Source organism: Coturnix japonica, chromosome 1 (assembly GCF_054131305.1).
Source record: "Coturnix japonica strain WE chromosome 1, WE-NBRP24, whole genome shotgun sequence".
Lineage (NCBI taxonomy): Eukaryota > Metazoa > Chordata > Aves > Galliformes > Phasianidae > Coturnix > Coturnix japonica.
In genome coordinates, this window is record NC_140663.1 from 22,007,651 (window position 1) to 22,024,414 (window position 16,764).

At 39.0% G+C, this 16,764-nt stretch overlaps 1 protein-coding gene across 2 annotated transcripts in view; it reads right to left on the reverse strand.

Annotated features, from left to right (window-relative positions):
• Positions 1-16,764, reverse strand: part of MET (MET proto-oncogene, receptor tyrosine kinase) — an 87,190-nt gene that overhangs the window by 55,947 nt on the left and 14,479 nt on the right. For both annotated transcript variants that reach the window (XM_015853670.3, XM_015853664.3), the window contains exon 2: positions 10,566-11,778. In XM_015853670.3, coding sequence (XP_015709156.2) covers positions 10,566-11,765 — 1,200 coding nt within the window. In that variant the 5' untranslated portion in view covers positions 11,766-11,778. The remainder of the gene's footprint in view (positions 1-10,565; positions 11,779-16,764) is intronic.

Consider the following 16,764-nt stretch of genomic DNA (forward strand, 5'->3'; position numbering starts at 1 on the left):
GTAAGCATTTCTCCATGCTGGTCTTTCCAGAGCTGGACAAAACCTCTCCTCATTTAAGTGCAGTGCTCAATTAGATAGTGATATTATGTCTTGATCTGATACTTAATGTCTTGAATAAACTCGAAATTAATGACTTAATCACTGCAGAACATCTCATAATGTCTTGCAAGCAATTTGGAGGACATCATTAAAATTTAAATTTAATTTGACAAATTGGAGAAATGGACTGAAAGTAACGAGATTTACTAGTGTCAGTTGTAAAATACTACGTTTATGAAGGAGAATTCAAGTACATTGGAAATAGGTGGGAGTCTTGTTTCCTATTGGTTAGTTTATATGACTTATCACTCATTGGCTCTCAGGAATCAAATAGTGTGAGCTTTAGTTTCATGCTATAGGTACTGGGAGTCTCCAGGAAGGGAAATGAGCACTCAGAAGTGCCTACAGCATTTGTCTGTTGAGCATTTCTGTGGTCTAACATGAATCATGGAAAAGGAGCTACTTCTAGATGAGCTGGAGCCTGATATCTGCAAATGGCAAATCCATTTTCAATGAATAACTGCTATAAGGGAAATGAATGGATGATTCTACATAGCAAATTGATTCCCAAGCCAATTTAAAGTCAAAACAGTGTATGAAGACATTTAGGAAATCACCAGAATAGTTTATTTTCTCTCCTGCCATGGAGGTTAGTGAATCAAGATGAGTAAACTGCAGTTTTCAGGAGTGTATTCTCTTATATACAAATACATAATTGTGAAAAACTTACATACATAACTGAATAGCAACAGTAACTGCGGGGAAGATAAAAGAACCTCTTCAGATTTTCCTCTCTCAATTTTCTTGAGTGTTTCTAGTCAACAAAGTTTTGCTGCTTTGCAACACATCCAGATTTTCTGGGCAGTCTACGATATCTCTCTCGAGGTGAGAAATGCATTTGATCACTCCATCCTTCCATATGAAAGACAAGAACTAACATTCTGGCTCCAGTAACATTGGTGAAGCCAAGATATTGCCTGAAAAGGATGAGTGACTTGATCAGCATCATGCTGGCAGTCCATTAGAAGACTAAATTTGGAACTTGTACCATCTCTTTTCCATCCCCAAATTAAAAAATGTGAGGTACGTTATTAACCTGGACTGTATATTGTTGTTATCTTTGAAAGGAATTACTCCTTGGATTTCATAAACCTCATAAATTTTCCCAACTGTCACATACCTATCTCTTTAATTTTAAACTCAGGGAAGACTACCAAGATCCTTGTTCTCATAACTCCTTGACAAAATGAGGTGAGGAGAAAAATAACCAGGACAACCTTCCTGGCCTCCAACGCTTTTATGGGCCCTGTTCACTCTGTGCCTTATTCCGTCAATTCCCTTAGCAAAGGGACAATTTCCCCTCTTCTTTTCCATATAGTTTCACACCATAGTTGGTCAGATGGAATAATGCACAAGGGAGAAAATTAGACATATACATGGAGCTTTCTACGCTGATCCCATGGAGGAGATTCTTTTAACTCTGCAATCTGCAAGAACAAAAATTTATGAAATTGACCCAATTTCACTACTAACAATTCTAAAAAGGAATGGTCACTTTGTTTTTCTCACTGGACACAATTGTCTCCATTATTTCATTATGAGCACAATCAATGACTTTACAAGGAAAAATAATGAACACTTATTTTTTGTAAGTAACTGAACAGAAAATAATATCTTGTGAACAAACTTGAGCGCTGTACACTGGAGCCAGTCAGGATGGAGGAACAAAAGTTCTCTGGATGCAGCATCTCAGCTTTTGCCAACAAAATCAACCACAGTTCTATAGTTAGAATTGTCACCTGTTGGATCATCACAACAGCAGTGTGAAGTCCCAAAACTTCCTGCTGCATTACTGAGAAACAGCTATATGTGCCTAAACAGGGATGTCCATATAGCCATGCTAGTTGTACGTACTCTTTAAAAGCAGGCTGAATGTACAGTGACACTGTTCTTTGTTGGCACCAAGATTACCAAGATCATATTATCTCATTTCCTTTATAAGATATTATCAGTGATGAGCTTTGGTCTTTCATATTGAACTGTTGCACATATTTATATTGATGGGCTCAGAATATCCTTGGAAAGAAGTATTCCAAATAGGTGAGTCAGCTGTTATTTGCAGTAGGGACCCAATGGAAACGATACTGGAACAGTCTGCTGTGCACAGCCCACCTGCTGCGCTCACAGCACAGTAAGACATCTAATTTCCACGTTAATGAGGCAATGATAGTTAGTAGACTGCTTCCTAGGTACATATGCTCATCTTCTCCAAGCACTGTTCTGTCAAACAGCTACCTAATATCCATGTTCTTGGGAAGAGGAACAGAAATCATTCAGAGTTCACATCACAAAAAAGTATTTTAAAACATATCATACAAAAAGTGATGTGTTAGCCCTTTGCTAACATCTATTAAAACAATTTTAAAACATAGTTTTGCAAAGCAGAATTGTCCTTGTGATAATAAGCAGGGACAAAAAAAAAAAAAAAAAGAATGAGCCAGTTTCACTAGTGGGCACACATTTCTCACCAAATAGTTCCTACAGAAGAAGATCTGAGGTGTTCTTGGTCACTTCATGAGAGTGTAGGTGCTGAGAGCTATGTGCTCAGCTGAGAGCCTGAGAACGGAATACATCTGCGGCAGGGGACCAGGTTCTTCTGTTTCTAAGAACTTCTGCTGGGGCACTAAAACTTAGCTTTACATGGAAAAAGAGCTTCTTCCTCTTTTTGTTTTAAACAAAGAATTGTTTCCCTCTTCCTTCCTCTTCTTCCTATTATTCCTCATGTATTTGAATGCTATTCAAGTGTTTTGTTTTGGTTTTTTTTTAAATAAAATACAGGGGAAGTATGTTCCCTTTCTGAGAGTAAAATTTCAGTTCTCCACTGCAAAGTTTGAAGAAAAAGCAAAATAGAAGCCATTAAGAAACTGTAATTATTCTGTGGCCAATACTATGAGTTACTATTGCCTGGACTTAGTCTCAGTAACACAGGAAGCCAGCCCTGCAAAACAGTCCCTGTTGTACAGGAAGTAAAAATTTGGAGGAAATTACTGGAAGATCTTTGAGCTTCACTTTGAGCTTCAGGACTTGATCTGGAACTCACTTAAGTCAAAGGAAGGATTGTTCAAATATTTATGACTCACAGAAAAAGAGAAATCTTTAAAGAACTCTGCTAAAGTAAAATTTTACACAGTATCAACCCACTAACTCGTATTCTTGTTGCCTTGATCTACTTCACTGTTAACTGAGGAGGGGAAAGAGGTTACTGTAGTGATGCTCCACTTAAGGTAACAAGGTAAAAAGACATCCACGTTAAATGTAATTAGTTAATACAAATTAAGATGATTATATGTTCTATTGTCAAGATCATTCAAAGAGTTATTTGCTTTTGTCATTGAACAGCACTGCATTAGTTCTCATAATTCAGTTAGTGCATTAGCACTAAGTAAATCTTATTGATTTGAGAGATAAAATGGACCTAAGTAATCTTCGCATTTTGCTTATTTCCTTTATATTAATTTAACGTTTAACTCAGTATACAGATTATCAAATGAGAGGTGTTGACGAATTGCAGATAGTGAATAAATAAAATAAGGTGTAGGAGTTGTTGCTCTAAACAGTTTAGATATACATTTACATAGTACATTAGGAGCATTTTTTCAAAGAAATCTTTATGTGGAACCTGTGATGATGCAGAAAAGCTGTGAACTTCATGTAGACCAGATATTCTAAAATAATGCTGAGTGTGGAGACTCTTACTCCACAAGAATATTGCTCAACAACTGCACTTGCAGCCAAAACAGTGGTGCAACAGTGTCTGGGATAGAAAAGAGTCCAGAAAGTAGGAAAAAATCATACAACTGGCCCTAGATTCTAGTCAGTGTATAAAAGAAGAGTTGTGTATGCCTTGAGAAAATCAAGTTCTAATTATCACTTCCCCCAGGATCATTCTTCCCCTAACATTTCATTGTATTCACTCAGTGCATATCCAATAGAACTAATATTTCTTTGTGACCTACTCTTGCTTTCTGAAACATTTATTCAATGGTTTTTATTCGTTTGCGGTATATATATATATATATATATATATATATATATATATATATATAAAATATATTTAGCATGGGATTTGACTCTGATTTTACTTCTGTCTGTGGAAATCAGGAGTAATACCACTCTGATGGAAAAGCTGTCTCAGATCTTAACCTAGAAAGTCCAAGTGACACAACAGTCTCCTGGATACTAATTGCCTACTGTTGCTTTAGTGAGCAATAGTGAAAGTGATGGTGATACATGGTCCTGAGTCAGATCAAACTGTGAGCAGAGAAATTGCTGAGGTAAGGGTGGTGCTGAGGGAGCTGAAAGGCAGATGTCTGCCTTGTCAGGGCTTTTGTTCTAAATGCAGACAGGATAAAAAAGTGTCTTTCATAGATGGGCAGAAATAGAAGGCTGAAAGCTTGTTAGATGCTTACAGTACTGTGGTATCTGAGATGGATGCCCTCTGGATATGTTTCTTCATCATTTGGCAGAAGAAGCTGAGGGAAATTCGTTCCTGACTTAGATGTCTCAGCTAACTATCAAAGCCAGGTGGGCTAAATCCAAGGCATAGTAGATATGCATATGGTGCACTGCAGAATCAGCTTCCTTTTCTCTGGAACGTGGATTTGTATACAAAGAAACCCAAGCAGCTCTCTCAGCAGGGCTGACAGTGTCCCATTGCAAACTATCCATCTGCAGACTAGACAGGAACTTAAAGTGGAGCAAAGGAGCCTTAGAATTTGCTTTGCACCCAGGAAAATAGACTTAGATCTGAATACTACATCTCCAGTGAGTGTACTTAATGTCGCATGCCTACTAGTCGAAGTTTGGAAGCCTCTTCCTGTGGGACCGTAAAGTTTTTCACATTTTGTCAGAGTTACACAGGATCAGAAAATTATTCTATGCCCAGCTCTAGTCTTTAGAGTTTAAAGGGTTTCAGAAACTCCGAGGAATAAAAAACACATGACCAGAATATCCAGACATCAATGTGAAAAATTAAAAACATTTTCTGCTTGAAATGATTTCTGTGAAATTCCAGAGAAATGCAGCACTATCACTCTCCCACACTAATAGCCAACAGGGAACCCTGCCTTCGGTGGAAGAATTTGATTAAAAACTCTAGAAATGGAACATTATTAGTAACTCTGGATGATAAAGCAGTGCCCTTTGCAGAAAATGGTAGGTTAACGGATACCACTTTTTCACAGAGAAATCCAGCTTTCAACAAGAAGATGATAAAATACCAAACAGCAGCACTGGGAGCCAGAGCCAGGTCCTTAACGGGAGATCAGGAGATGAAAAACTCTGTAGTTTTTCAACACTTAGATTAACGGGTCAGTCAGCCTGCAAGTCCCATGTGTGCTGGGGCTTGGAAGACTCTGCATACACCTACTACTAAGGGCAGTCTGGTACTTTCCAAAGAAGGTCCTTGACATGCTTTTTTCCTTGTCTTTTTCTTGGGAACTTTCTTGTGTCATTGTCCCTGAGCAATCACCTCAATGGTTTACACCTCCAATTAATCTGACCCAGCCTGAGATAACCATAGCCACACCTGTGCCTAACTTCTTTCATACAATTCAGACTGTTCCTGCAGCCATCACACTTTCCCCACACATGCCTTGCAAGACTGAGTGAGTAGATAGCACTGTACTTAATGCTGGAGGGCCTTGGGGTGGTAAGCATACCTTGCCTTTCACTTGGTGCCATGCAGGACTTATGAAACATTGGTGGGGTATTTCCTGGACTTTCAGCAGACAGTCAGTGAGTGCAAAACAGGAATGTAGTTGCAGCCCATCATTTTACTAGCATGATTTAAGCCTGTATTAAAGGGTGTCACTGTGCATTGCTCATCACCAAATTGCTCTTTATTTATCCTTCTGAGATGTCAGAACCCATAGAGAAGCTAGCACAAAAACTGTGTGGCTAGGAGCAGGCTTCATGCCCAGGCAGATCTCTGTGTCCCATTTGATGTAGCATTTAAAAAAAAAGAATAAATGATTAAATCAATCAGATGGATCCTGGTGCCTGGCTTTTAGGGGAAGGAACTAGGCACATCCTACTCATGATACAAAAAAAACTATTCTCTATGTTATGAGATTATCCAAATAAGCCACATCTACCCTTCCTAAACAGAGAGATGTGGTGCTATTTTTAAGCCTGCTAATATTTTTTAAGCCAAATGGTGTGGGATCTTAGAGTTACAGGGCTTCAGAAGACTTATTTGTCTCTGTTTATTTTATTAAATATTCCTAGACATACCCTAAGGATGACAGATCAATAAGTGCCTTTGTGGTTTCCTGATAGAAGGCAGCAATTATTTTCTTCCATTACAATATAAGCATAACCCAATTTTACTCATCTGTCATGATATGTAATAGTAATAAAGAAGCATCAGCATGTGTTCATTTTACTGTCATTTTATCTCTTGTTTTGGTGATTTTCTGTTTTCATTTCATGCTTTTCCAATATGATTTTTATCTCTTTGTGCCTTTCATTTGACAGGAGTGGCGACCAGATTGTCTTGCTTTAGGACACTTGTGGGAAATGTGGTAAAAGCCTGTGTGTGGTTTCTCTTTTCCCAGAAAGTAAATGTTAGCCTCTCAACTGTCCCTACAGAAGGAACTTCTAGAGTTGATTTCATTTTCAAAGATGCTTTTCCATGGAAGTTCATAGGAATTGAAACTGGGCAGCAGGGAAATGGGTTCACAATAGTTTGGTAAACAACAGAAACAGAAAAGCTAAACAAAGCCATAAGATTCTGATCTGACAGTTGATATATATATATATATATATATAGCTGATTGCTGAGGCTAAACTCAAACCATTTTCCTCACGTGCAGGATCCCATTCAGTTCATGGCTGAGACTACTGCACTACGTCTGCAGATGAAACATGTAGTAGTCTCCTTAGTTACATACATCTCCACTCCAATACCACAGCTGAAAGTGACTAAAAGCCAAAGACCAGTTTCCTTCTTGTGGGTGAGGCGACTCCTGAACAGTGATTCAAAACCTTCCACAGTCCTGATTTTGGCAAGAAGACTCCTTTACTACAACTCCATATTTTACTTTTAACTTGAAGCCAGTTCAATTTCCTCCTTTCTGTCACTCAAGTGACAGCCAGCTCTTCAGAGAAGGAAATTCTCAGGAACTGTTAACTGGTCTCAGCTCCACTTGAAGTATATCTACTGTCAGTCAGATGCACCACTGGATTAACTTTTCCTAACCCTGACTTCAGTGAGTCCAGGCTTTGCCTTCTTAAGTATTTCACTTAAACACAACTGGAAGTGTTTCATTTTGATTTTAAAATGCTTTCCATGAGCACTGGAATAAACGAAGCACAACTGAGCCTGGATTTACATCTTGTGGTTGGTTGACTACACTCTCCCACTGAGCTCTGACAGAGACTTTTCCCATGGGTGAGCAATTCCTTCTCCAGTCCCAGTTAGCCCCTCTGCTGTTTATAAAGAGGCTCCTTGCACTTCATCAGTTTCCACAGCCTGAGCATATATTGGATCCGTCTCTAGAGTCACACTTGGATTCACATCTGTAACATTTCTAAAGGTTGCATTTACCAGGAGAACTAACGGAAAGACAGGCATATCTTAACACTGAATTAGAAAACAAGGCTAAAAGTTAACAAATTTTACTAAGCACATCAAGATTAGTATAAAGCTTCTTTTAAAAGATCAAAATCTGAGAAAATAGGGTTGAGGAAATGTTTTGGTTGCTTTACTCTGATATATTTTGCAGCCCTAGCACCCTTTAGCAACCTTATTCTCAACAGTACTGAGGGATCGCCTCCTAGAAAGATGGACTACCTCAAAGTTCAACCAAATAATGTATAATTTTCTACTGGGAATTTTGTTGGTAACATTAAACAGTCTTTGTCAATCAAACTGCAGCTAAATTATCAGATAGCAGAGCAATCTCTTGTAAATTCTGCTAGAGGCTTTTTTCTTTTTTAATTTTGAAGATAGTGGTAACTCTTATTCACTGCTGGCCCGTTTTCACTGTCCTATGACTAACTCTCATAGTGGTCAGAGCCTTTTTCTTGCTTCAGTGGTCTGCGGTTTCATTCTGTCAACGTTAAAAAGAAAGATCATCTTGGCAGCATTACAAAAAGCAAGTTTTTAATTTTGCCAAAATAAACTGTGACAAACTCTCACAGTTTATTAAAAGCTTTCTTTTAAGTTGAAGGTGACTTACAAAGTGCATTTTAATCATCTACAAAAAAGGACATAAGACAAGTTGAAAGGTTTGAGATTTTGTTTTGTTTTGATCTCCAGCAGAATCAAGGGAGTTCAGAACTGACAGGCACAGCCATTCCTTCTTCTGCCTGTTCCTTCCCTTCTTCCGCTCTTCGAACTTTCAGATCTGTTTTGCATACCTCAGAAAAACAGGTGTATTAAAGGATGCCTGGCAAATTCTTGTCTATATTTTTGGCCAAATGAAGCCTAAGAAAAGCTCAAACTATGTTTTCTTCTGGAGCTTTAGTGATTCTTTTGGAATAAATATGCATATAGAAAATGGAATGGCAGAGCTTGACAATCTTGATATCTCAGTGTTAAGCAAACAATCAAGACAAAAAATTCTGACTGTATTTGTGCCATTTAAAGGAACCACAGGAAATCACAGCAACACTTTTGCCTTTATCAATTTAATGTAGCAGAAATCAGAGTTCTGATGACATTTCTTGAAATCGAGCAACTATAATAAACCGTCTGCAGTATAAGTTCTGATATGCAAAGCAGCAACAGCAGACTCTGGAAAAGCTTTTGAAACAAGAAAGTACTTCCCAGCGTGTAAAAAGTAGCAAATTATTCTGTCAGTATTTTAATGGTATACTTCGCTACAAAAAGTCACCTTATGAAATGAGTCTATAGGCAAGACAGAATGAAATAAGTTAAAGGCCATAAGACAGTTACTAACAAATAAAACACCCTGGGAATAAGGGGAAAAAAAAAGTCCTTTCAGAGAAGAACAATGTTTGTTGTGAAAAACGAGCTGAAATGTGAAAATGAAATGATATTAAGACCTGAAATGAAAAATTAGGACAGCAATAATGCACTGAAAGTCACCATACAGAATGTTTGCTCTCTTGCTTTTAGTTCCTGAAAACTGACTCCCATCTCCTCAAAAAGGGGATAAGATGCTACATCTGTTGTGGTTGCTGTATCAGCGTCCACTGTCAATGCCTGGTTCTGGAGACAGCAGTAAGCAGGCAGTCCTAAATGCAGAGGTTGTTGTGGTGAGCTGATGATACTCTGACTGGATTGGACCCCACCTCTAAGCACATTCTCACTACTGGGTAAAAGCCACAGCATCTCTGTGACAGCTCCTTCTCTGCAGATGCCCCCTCCCGATTCCCTGATTTCAGATGAGAGGGGTCAGTCTCAGCACCCCCTCTGGATGGCCTAGGCTGGGCAGTGTGCTGAGCTGGTCTCACTGGAGCAACAAAGGCCTGCAGTGCCCATCCCCAGCTCAAGCCTTCCCCAAGGGCAAACTGAGCTGCTGCCATCCTGACCCAACCCTGGCTGGGATTGCTGGGCTGAGTAGCCTCCTCATGGCCCCTCTGGCCCTGCCCTGGGGCAGAGGGCAGCATGCTGCCTTGCAGCTCCAATTTCCTTTTATTTGCAAAAAGAAAGCTCCACAGAGAGCGCGTGTAAGGCCCTGCTGCATAATTCAAAGTGAGGGTGTTTTATGTTTCGAAATAAATTTTAGAAGTATCCTATTTCAGATTCTGTATTTCCTTTCCAAGTGCTGCCACGGGTACAGACACCGACCAGAAAGGAATAAATAATTCTTGTGCCTCCTTTACCTCAGTATCTCAGCAGTCACCTGAACACATGGTGCACAGAGCAGCCACTTTTCCCATCTGAGACTACTGGCATCCTCACTCAGACACACTTTTAATAGATACTTCTTTCATTAAGAAAACTGATTTCAGTGGGACCGTTTATGTATTAAGCATGAGTAATTGTATTACAATCTGGCTCTCTGTGGCATGTTCCAAACCAGCACTTTCTTTCTTTCTTTCTTTTTTTTTTTAAAAAGAGAGCAGTGATTCAGCATTAACAGAGTCTAAAATATGAGTGATATTTTCAGAGACTTTTCAGTGCACATGGATACGAATGTTAATGAAGACTTCCTTAAGACAGCGAAAGAAATAATTCCCTAAACATCCTACTTATCTGCAGCACGGACTGTTGAGAACACAGAATAACTTAAGAATAAAGAAGTGTTTTTTTTTGTTGTTGTTGTTTTCCCCAGTTCCAGTAATACTGAGCACCATAAAGACCTCAGTGATTTTCAGTCAGTTTCAGTCAGAAACTCATTCTTTCAAGGATGAATCATCAGCAATGCTAGGTAATCTCGAATTACTAGGGTCCTCTTTTCTGTGACTGAAGATGAGAAGACAGCTATTTAACAATGGCATAGTCAAAGAGAGACCAAGAGTTCTGAAATGTAAAAAAATTATTTGTCACTTACCCTGTTCAAGCAGTATTTGCTATCTTTCCCATAAAAGTGCTGAAGACATTTCATGTTCTGCTTGTCAACAATCTTGTTGAAGAATTCATTGATTGTTCGCACAGAGACAGCGCAGACAGCGGATCTGTTTGTTGGTTCTGAGGAATCTGGTTTGCTTTGTGCAAAAACGCCATAGAGAATATCATCGTTCAGTCCGAGGCCCATTTCATGGGCTAGAGCTGCACCGGGTTTGCTTACATATGCAGCTTGTAGAATGTTGAATACCTCCTTTCTAATGGACCTCTTCCTCCGCTTTTCAGTAAAAATACACTCAAGAGGCATTTCCATGTAAGAGCGCATCTCTGAATCTAAAGTGCAGAAGCGGATAATTCTGGTGTGAAAAGTCTGGGAGTCAAGAGATTCTCTCTGGACAGTCAGAAAATAGACAAAGTGGTCATGCTCAAAGGCGTGGACATACTTAATGGGATACGAGTCACGGAACTGAGGGAGGATATCTATATAAGACTGATCTGTAAGAAATTCAAACCCATCCTGTGTTTCTTTCAACCTTCTAACTGATATTGAATGCAGTACATGGGGAGGCTGAAATGCAGATGTCACAGTGTTTCCAACAAAGAAGTTGACAAACCTGTCCTTTTCAGTCACCAAAACTTTGGTTCCTAAAGTGCTTACAACACAGTCAGGACAATTATCTGCCTCTCCATCTACCTGTGGTGAATACATGCAGTGCACCTCGCTTTCTATGTCAGCAGGGTTGTCAGGGGGAATGATGTGGCGGTGACAGACACCTCCAGACACGCTACCACAGCTGATGAGCTGATCATCATAATAGGTTTCTAAGAGCAGTGCCATGTTGACATTATCCTTCCATACGCTGTTAGACAGATTAGCTTTATCTCTGCAATCTTCACATGGTGCACAGCCAGGACTCTCCAAAATAGGCCCAGTCTTGTAGACAGAAATGTTTTGGAGAGTCTCATTTAGAACATAAATCTTGTTGACTGCTCCAATATAAACATGATGCTTGTATAAAACTACATTCTGAATTGGCGTTTCTGTGATGAAATTAGGAAGATCATATTTTACATTCAAGTTCATCTCTGATTTTTTAGCTGCTTCTTTGCATTGTCCATGACTTCTTTGCAGCAACGCAAACAGGAATAGGATAATCCCAGAAAGATCGGCAGTAGCAGGCTTCATCGTCAGGTTTAATCTGTCAAAATACATTTAAAAAGAAGAGTGGTTATGTTTCACAGAGTAAAACACGAGTTTAGCAGCCAACAGAAATCTGTTTCCAGACTCTCAATATTACCTGAACTGTTTCAGTTAAAGTGTCATAATCTTGCTTAGTGTCCTTAATAGCCTTGCGCTAAGAACTGCTATGATTACTGTTCTTGGTGGGTACTAATTTCACTGCTTTCTGTACAATTCACAGCAAGATTTTACAATGATAGATTTTGCAAGAACTTTTGGTGCATCGTACAACAGTAGAAGAGAGATGACTACTCCTACATTGGCATTAAAACAGCTGGCTGATAAAACTTGGAACAAGACGGTGCATAGGTAGCTGAAAGCAAATGTGCTCAGGACATTCACAATGCACACAAAGCAGATATAGTATTTTAGTGAGTGGATATAAGATACTTGGCACGTACCCTAAGGGGCTGGAATGGTTCTTAGCACAGCTGTTCAAAAATAAGGAATAGAAGAGATTAAATAATATACAGATCCGAGCTGGGATTGGGCTTCTCTTTTATTCTCTTGCATTTTTGATTAACCATGGAAGAGACATTTCTCCATAAGAACAAAGGAAAAACCCCTTTCCTCTCTCCCTCGAGATCTTTCCTAAGGGCCCATTTTGGAAGAAGAATGTTTTTTTCAGCCAACTCTACTTCTTAGAATAGTAATTTTCCCAAGCGTTGACAAGGTTTTGTAATATATTGTTAGAATATTTTATGCATCATGTGGTGCCTGGCATGTGCAAGTTTTATTTTAGGCCTTGTACCACAGCAATAAGTCACTCTGGTGAACCTTTAGAAGATACAGGCATATCACTGTATCGCAAACAAAGGGGTATCAAGTGACCTATGGCCATTAACTGATGAAATAAAAAAACCTAGCACTTTCCTTTTTTTTATTTTTCCATGCAATTGTTTGATGTGGCTTTGAAAACCAAAGGCAGATGACTAGTGTGATATTTCACCCCCCTGGAAGATCAGTGAAATGAGCTGTGGTTATGAGTTTTTGGTGCAGCGTCCACACTATGCCCCGTCACACCAGACATTTTCTGTTAATTCCATGACACAGTTGTTAAGCGAAATTTAGCTCCTTCGTGGAGAAAACAATTATGCATTCTAACAGCAATATGATCACGTGCTTTGGGAAAAATCTTTATAGTTTGGATATAACTAAGCAGTTGTTACTAACACAGAAATGCTTAAAGGATTCAAAATAGATGACCTTGAAAATTGCAAACTAAGAGTAGAATCAGGATTGCTGTATTTAATTATATTTCATTCAGACAGAACTCTTTCAGCTATCAATTCAGTGTTTTTTATGAGCGATTAAAATATCGATAATTTTCCTGCATTCCTTGTGACGTTTTACTTCAGCATCTACTGAATTCTTTCACTGGCTTACCTCATTAATTACACAGAATAATAGGTTTTGGAACCAAGGACTTGTTCTTCCTCCCCATTATCTGATAAGAGTCATAATCGAGGGCTGGGATAAACCTCAGAAACAGAGGCTGTTTGCAAGTACTAGCTGGTAAGGACAATTCACACTTTTGGTATTGAGAAATGAAGGTTTTTCTTTCCTGTAACCTTTTTTTATTTTATATTAATCAGTAATAACAATTCTGAAAAATAGCCAAACAGATTCAAAACAATAATAATTGAAAAGAACAGAAATTCGTAATTAGGAAACAGCCACAGTACACATAATGCTGACTTTATATTTTATAGGGCAGGGAACTGTTTTCTCATCCCATGAAACTTCTTGCTGTTACAGACTTTTTTCCTGCTCTGTACTGGGATGAAACCAAGAGCTTTCGAAGTTTGTGTGAAACACCCTAAAGCCTCATGCGATCCAAGAACAACCATGTTCACGTCCCTGCACCATCAGTGCTGGGCTGGGAGGAGTGGGAAAGCAGTCCAACTGTCTACCTCCTTTTAGCCAGCACTTCCACCCTGAGAAACTGCACAAAAACTCTGTTATACATTCCTGCATTCAGTTCTGACAAGTCAACATGTTCTGACAAATAATAGATTAAGCTGAAAATTCCAAAAGTGCTCCCTTTCTGACACAACACAGAAGCAGATATATTCTCTACATCATCAATTTTAACCCAAGTGACAGAGATAACTCTGAAAGAGGAAGAAATACAATAAATGGGACAAGAGTTAGATGAGGACATTTTAATGCCATTACAGGAATAAAGACAAAGGGTTACTTGTCAACGAAGCAACTCCTTCCTTTCAGTGTATTTGGTGCCATGCTCTTGTTTTAGCATGTTCCTAAATAGATTTCCCAACCAGTATGTCCATATGGAATCCCTCAGACTTCACCTGTTCTTCCAGACTCTGAAAAGGAGACACATAGCTGTAAAACAGTGAACTTCAGTGTGCACTTCAGAGGGCTTCAGAGCAATAAATACAGACTGAAATATTCTCTTTCTCTTGAGCCGCATCTTGGGGTGTGAGGTCAATATCCTCAACTTATATTCAGTTGTTGAAAGAGCACTGGTTAGAATCTGTGCTCTGGAGACAGAAAAGTTCCTTCTTTGGCTCTTCTAGCAATCGGGATACAAAACAAAGCATTCAGCAGCAAAAACAAGGGTGGGATTCAGCATAATGCAGCAGATACCAGGAATAATAGGTGCTGCATTTCATCATAAAGAGAAGGAAAACGTGAGTGATAAATAACTTTGCTCTCATCTTGTGCTTCTCTGTATGTTTTCAAGGTGTTTCAGTCAACATCCTAGACAGAAATATGCAGATTCCCACCTATGGGAATCCCAGACTCTGTATATATCCTGCACTACATCAAAAGAAGGGTGGTTAGCAGGGTGAGAGATGTGACTGTGCCCCACTACTCTGCCCTCATGAGACCCTACTTAGAGTATTGTGTCCAGGCCTGTGACATTCAGTGCCTTCTTTTTATCTTAATTTGACCCAGAGTCTTTCTCTGTTCCAGAATCACTGCCCCTAGCACAAAGTTGCTTTTTGCAAACTCCAAATCAGGTAATTGCAAACGTACTTCACTTGAATACATCCTAAAGAAGCAGGAAAACTCTGGAGAATTAAGAATTTAGTACCGCTTATTTCAAATGTCCAACAGTCCCAGTACTCCTAAGCACAGACACAAATGCAATGAACTTCAGCACTTAGCATTTTGCTCAATTTGAACCAAAATACTTATGGTAAAAGACACTTTTCTTTCTAAATTCAGGTCAAATAATTATTTGCTGTCTGTGAGTTGGAAAAGGAAAACAAGCAATGTCTTTGTTTCTTTTCTTGATTTGAATGATGGATGCTTTCATGACCTTTCTGTGACTTCCATGTCAGTGACTCTTTCATGTGTCTACTGAAGACTTGTAAGCTTTGGCCTGTGATAACTATCACAAGCAGTAGCTGTGGATGGATCATGCCTTTTGTAAGAGGCATTGATATTTTCAAAGCCTGTGTCATGATGTGCTCATTTTTCCATCTCTCAGCAGGCACTAGCTTGTATAACTGATGAGAAAACAGATTTTGGTCAACTGTTGCAACCGTGGCTAGTAATGATGCATCATATTAGTGTGCCTGGAAACTTCCAGTGTTATGGGTGATGATTCTCGTCGGGCTTGGTCTTGAGTATCCCATTAATGGCTTCCCAATGGCAATCTCTTTTCTACAAGTTTCCCTAATTTGAGGTTGGATGATAATTTGAAAACATTGAACATCATGTCTCTCCATACTGGTGTTGGCCAGAGCATCAACAAGCCAGACTTGGACTTACTGTTAAATAACGTTCAAGCTATCCTATGCAAAGAAGTCAGAAAACAGAGCTGTATGCATCTTCCCAGCCCTCATTACAACAACACAAGTCCCATTAAATCTGATCATAAAGCACTCCATAGAAGTGCACAAGTTAAGACAGCACACAGACACGAACGAAAGGCTTTGGCAGATTTCTTAGTGCACCTCATCTTTTCTTATCATATTACAGAAGAGGAAAGGTCCCTGTCTATCCTACATACAGTGTACAATGGCATGCTCTTACATGAATATGATGACTCCTCAGGTTATTTCAGGTTAGGTACAGCAAAAACACGTAAATTCTTACTTCACAAACCCTACTGTTAGCAAACACAGAATGAATAGTAGCCTTTTCATATTTTTAAAAATGAAATATTTTGTAGTATATTTCTATATTTTTCCCCCAACAGAATAGTATGTCTTGTTACTATGGGCTCTGACAGACTTGTGGTGGCAGATACATGTAGGATAACCACACTGATTACTGTTCCTGAGGGTTCAGTTTGCCTTGCTGTCCTAGACTGAAAACTGTCAGTTCAGGACCTGATTCCCCACAGATCACATGCCCTGCCATGGAGACAGCAGCATCGTTTGAAAGGACAGGACAAATAAGAGGAGAATATGATAACAGCTCTATCCATCCAATCTTAATCTGTTATAGCAAATCTGTCACAACATCAGCACCAGCTTTAACAAAGCGAGTTTACAGTGGGCATGTCTTCAACAGAGTTTTCAATTAACCGATTGCAACTGTAGAAAGGATTGAAGCTGATTTTCTCCTTGCTACATCCACAGACTGAAAATGTTCCTAATTTAGAATTGTTAATCTGAATTAGCTACCATGAGTACAACTGAGAAGAAGGAACTTCGTGCAACTCAGCATCAAACATACAACAGATTTTAACCCAGATTAACTATTTGAGTTCAAATCCATATTCCCTTGTCCTATTTTCACCCCATTTTCCTTATTTAAGTTGTTCATTCTGAGATGAGAATGTAACTTTTCTGCAGGCTAATATGTATTCTAATGTAATTCAGCTCCCCACTGCAAAGAGTCATAGTATTTAGTATTTGTAATGTATGTCACAAATTAACTCAAATCAGGAGGTTTCTGTGGTATGCTAGGAGGTAGCTATACTGTATACAAGCATGTAAGGTGGATTTGAATGAAGAACTGG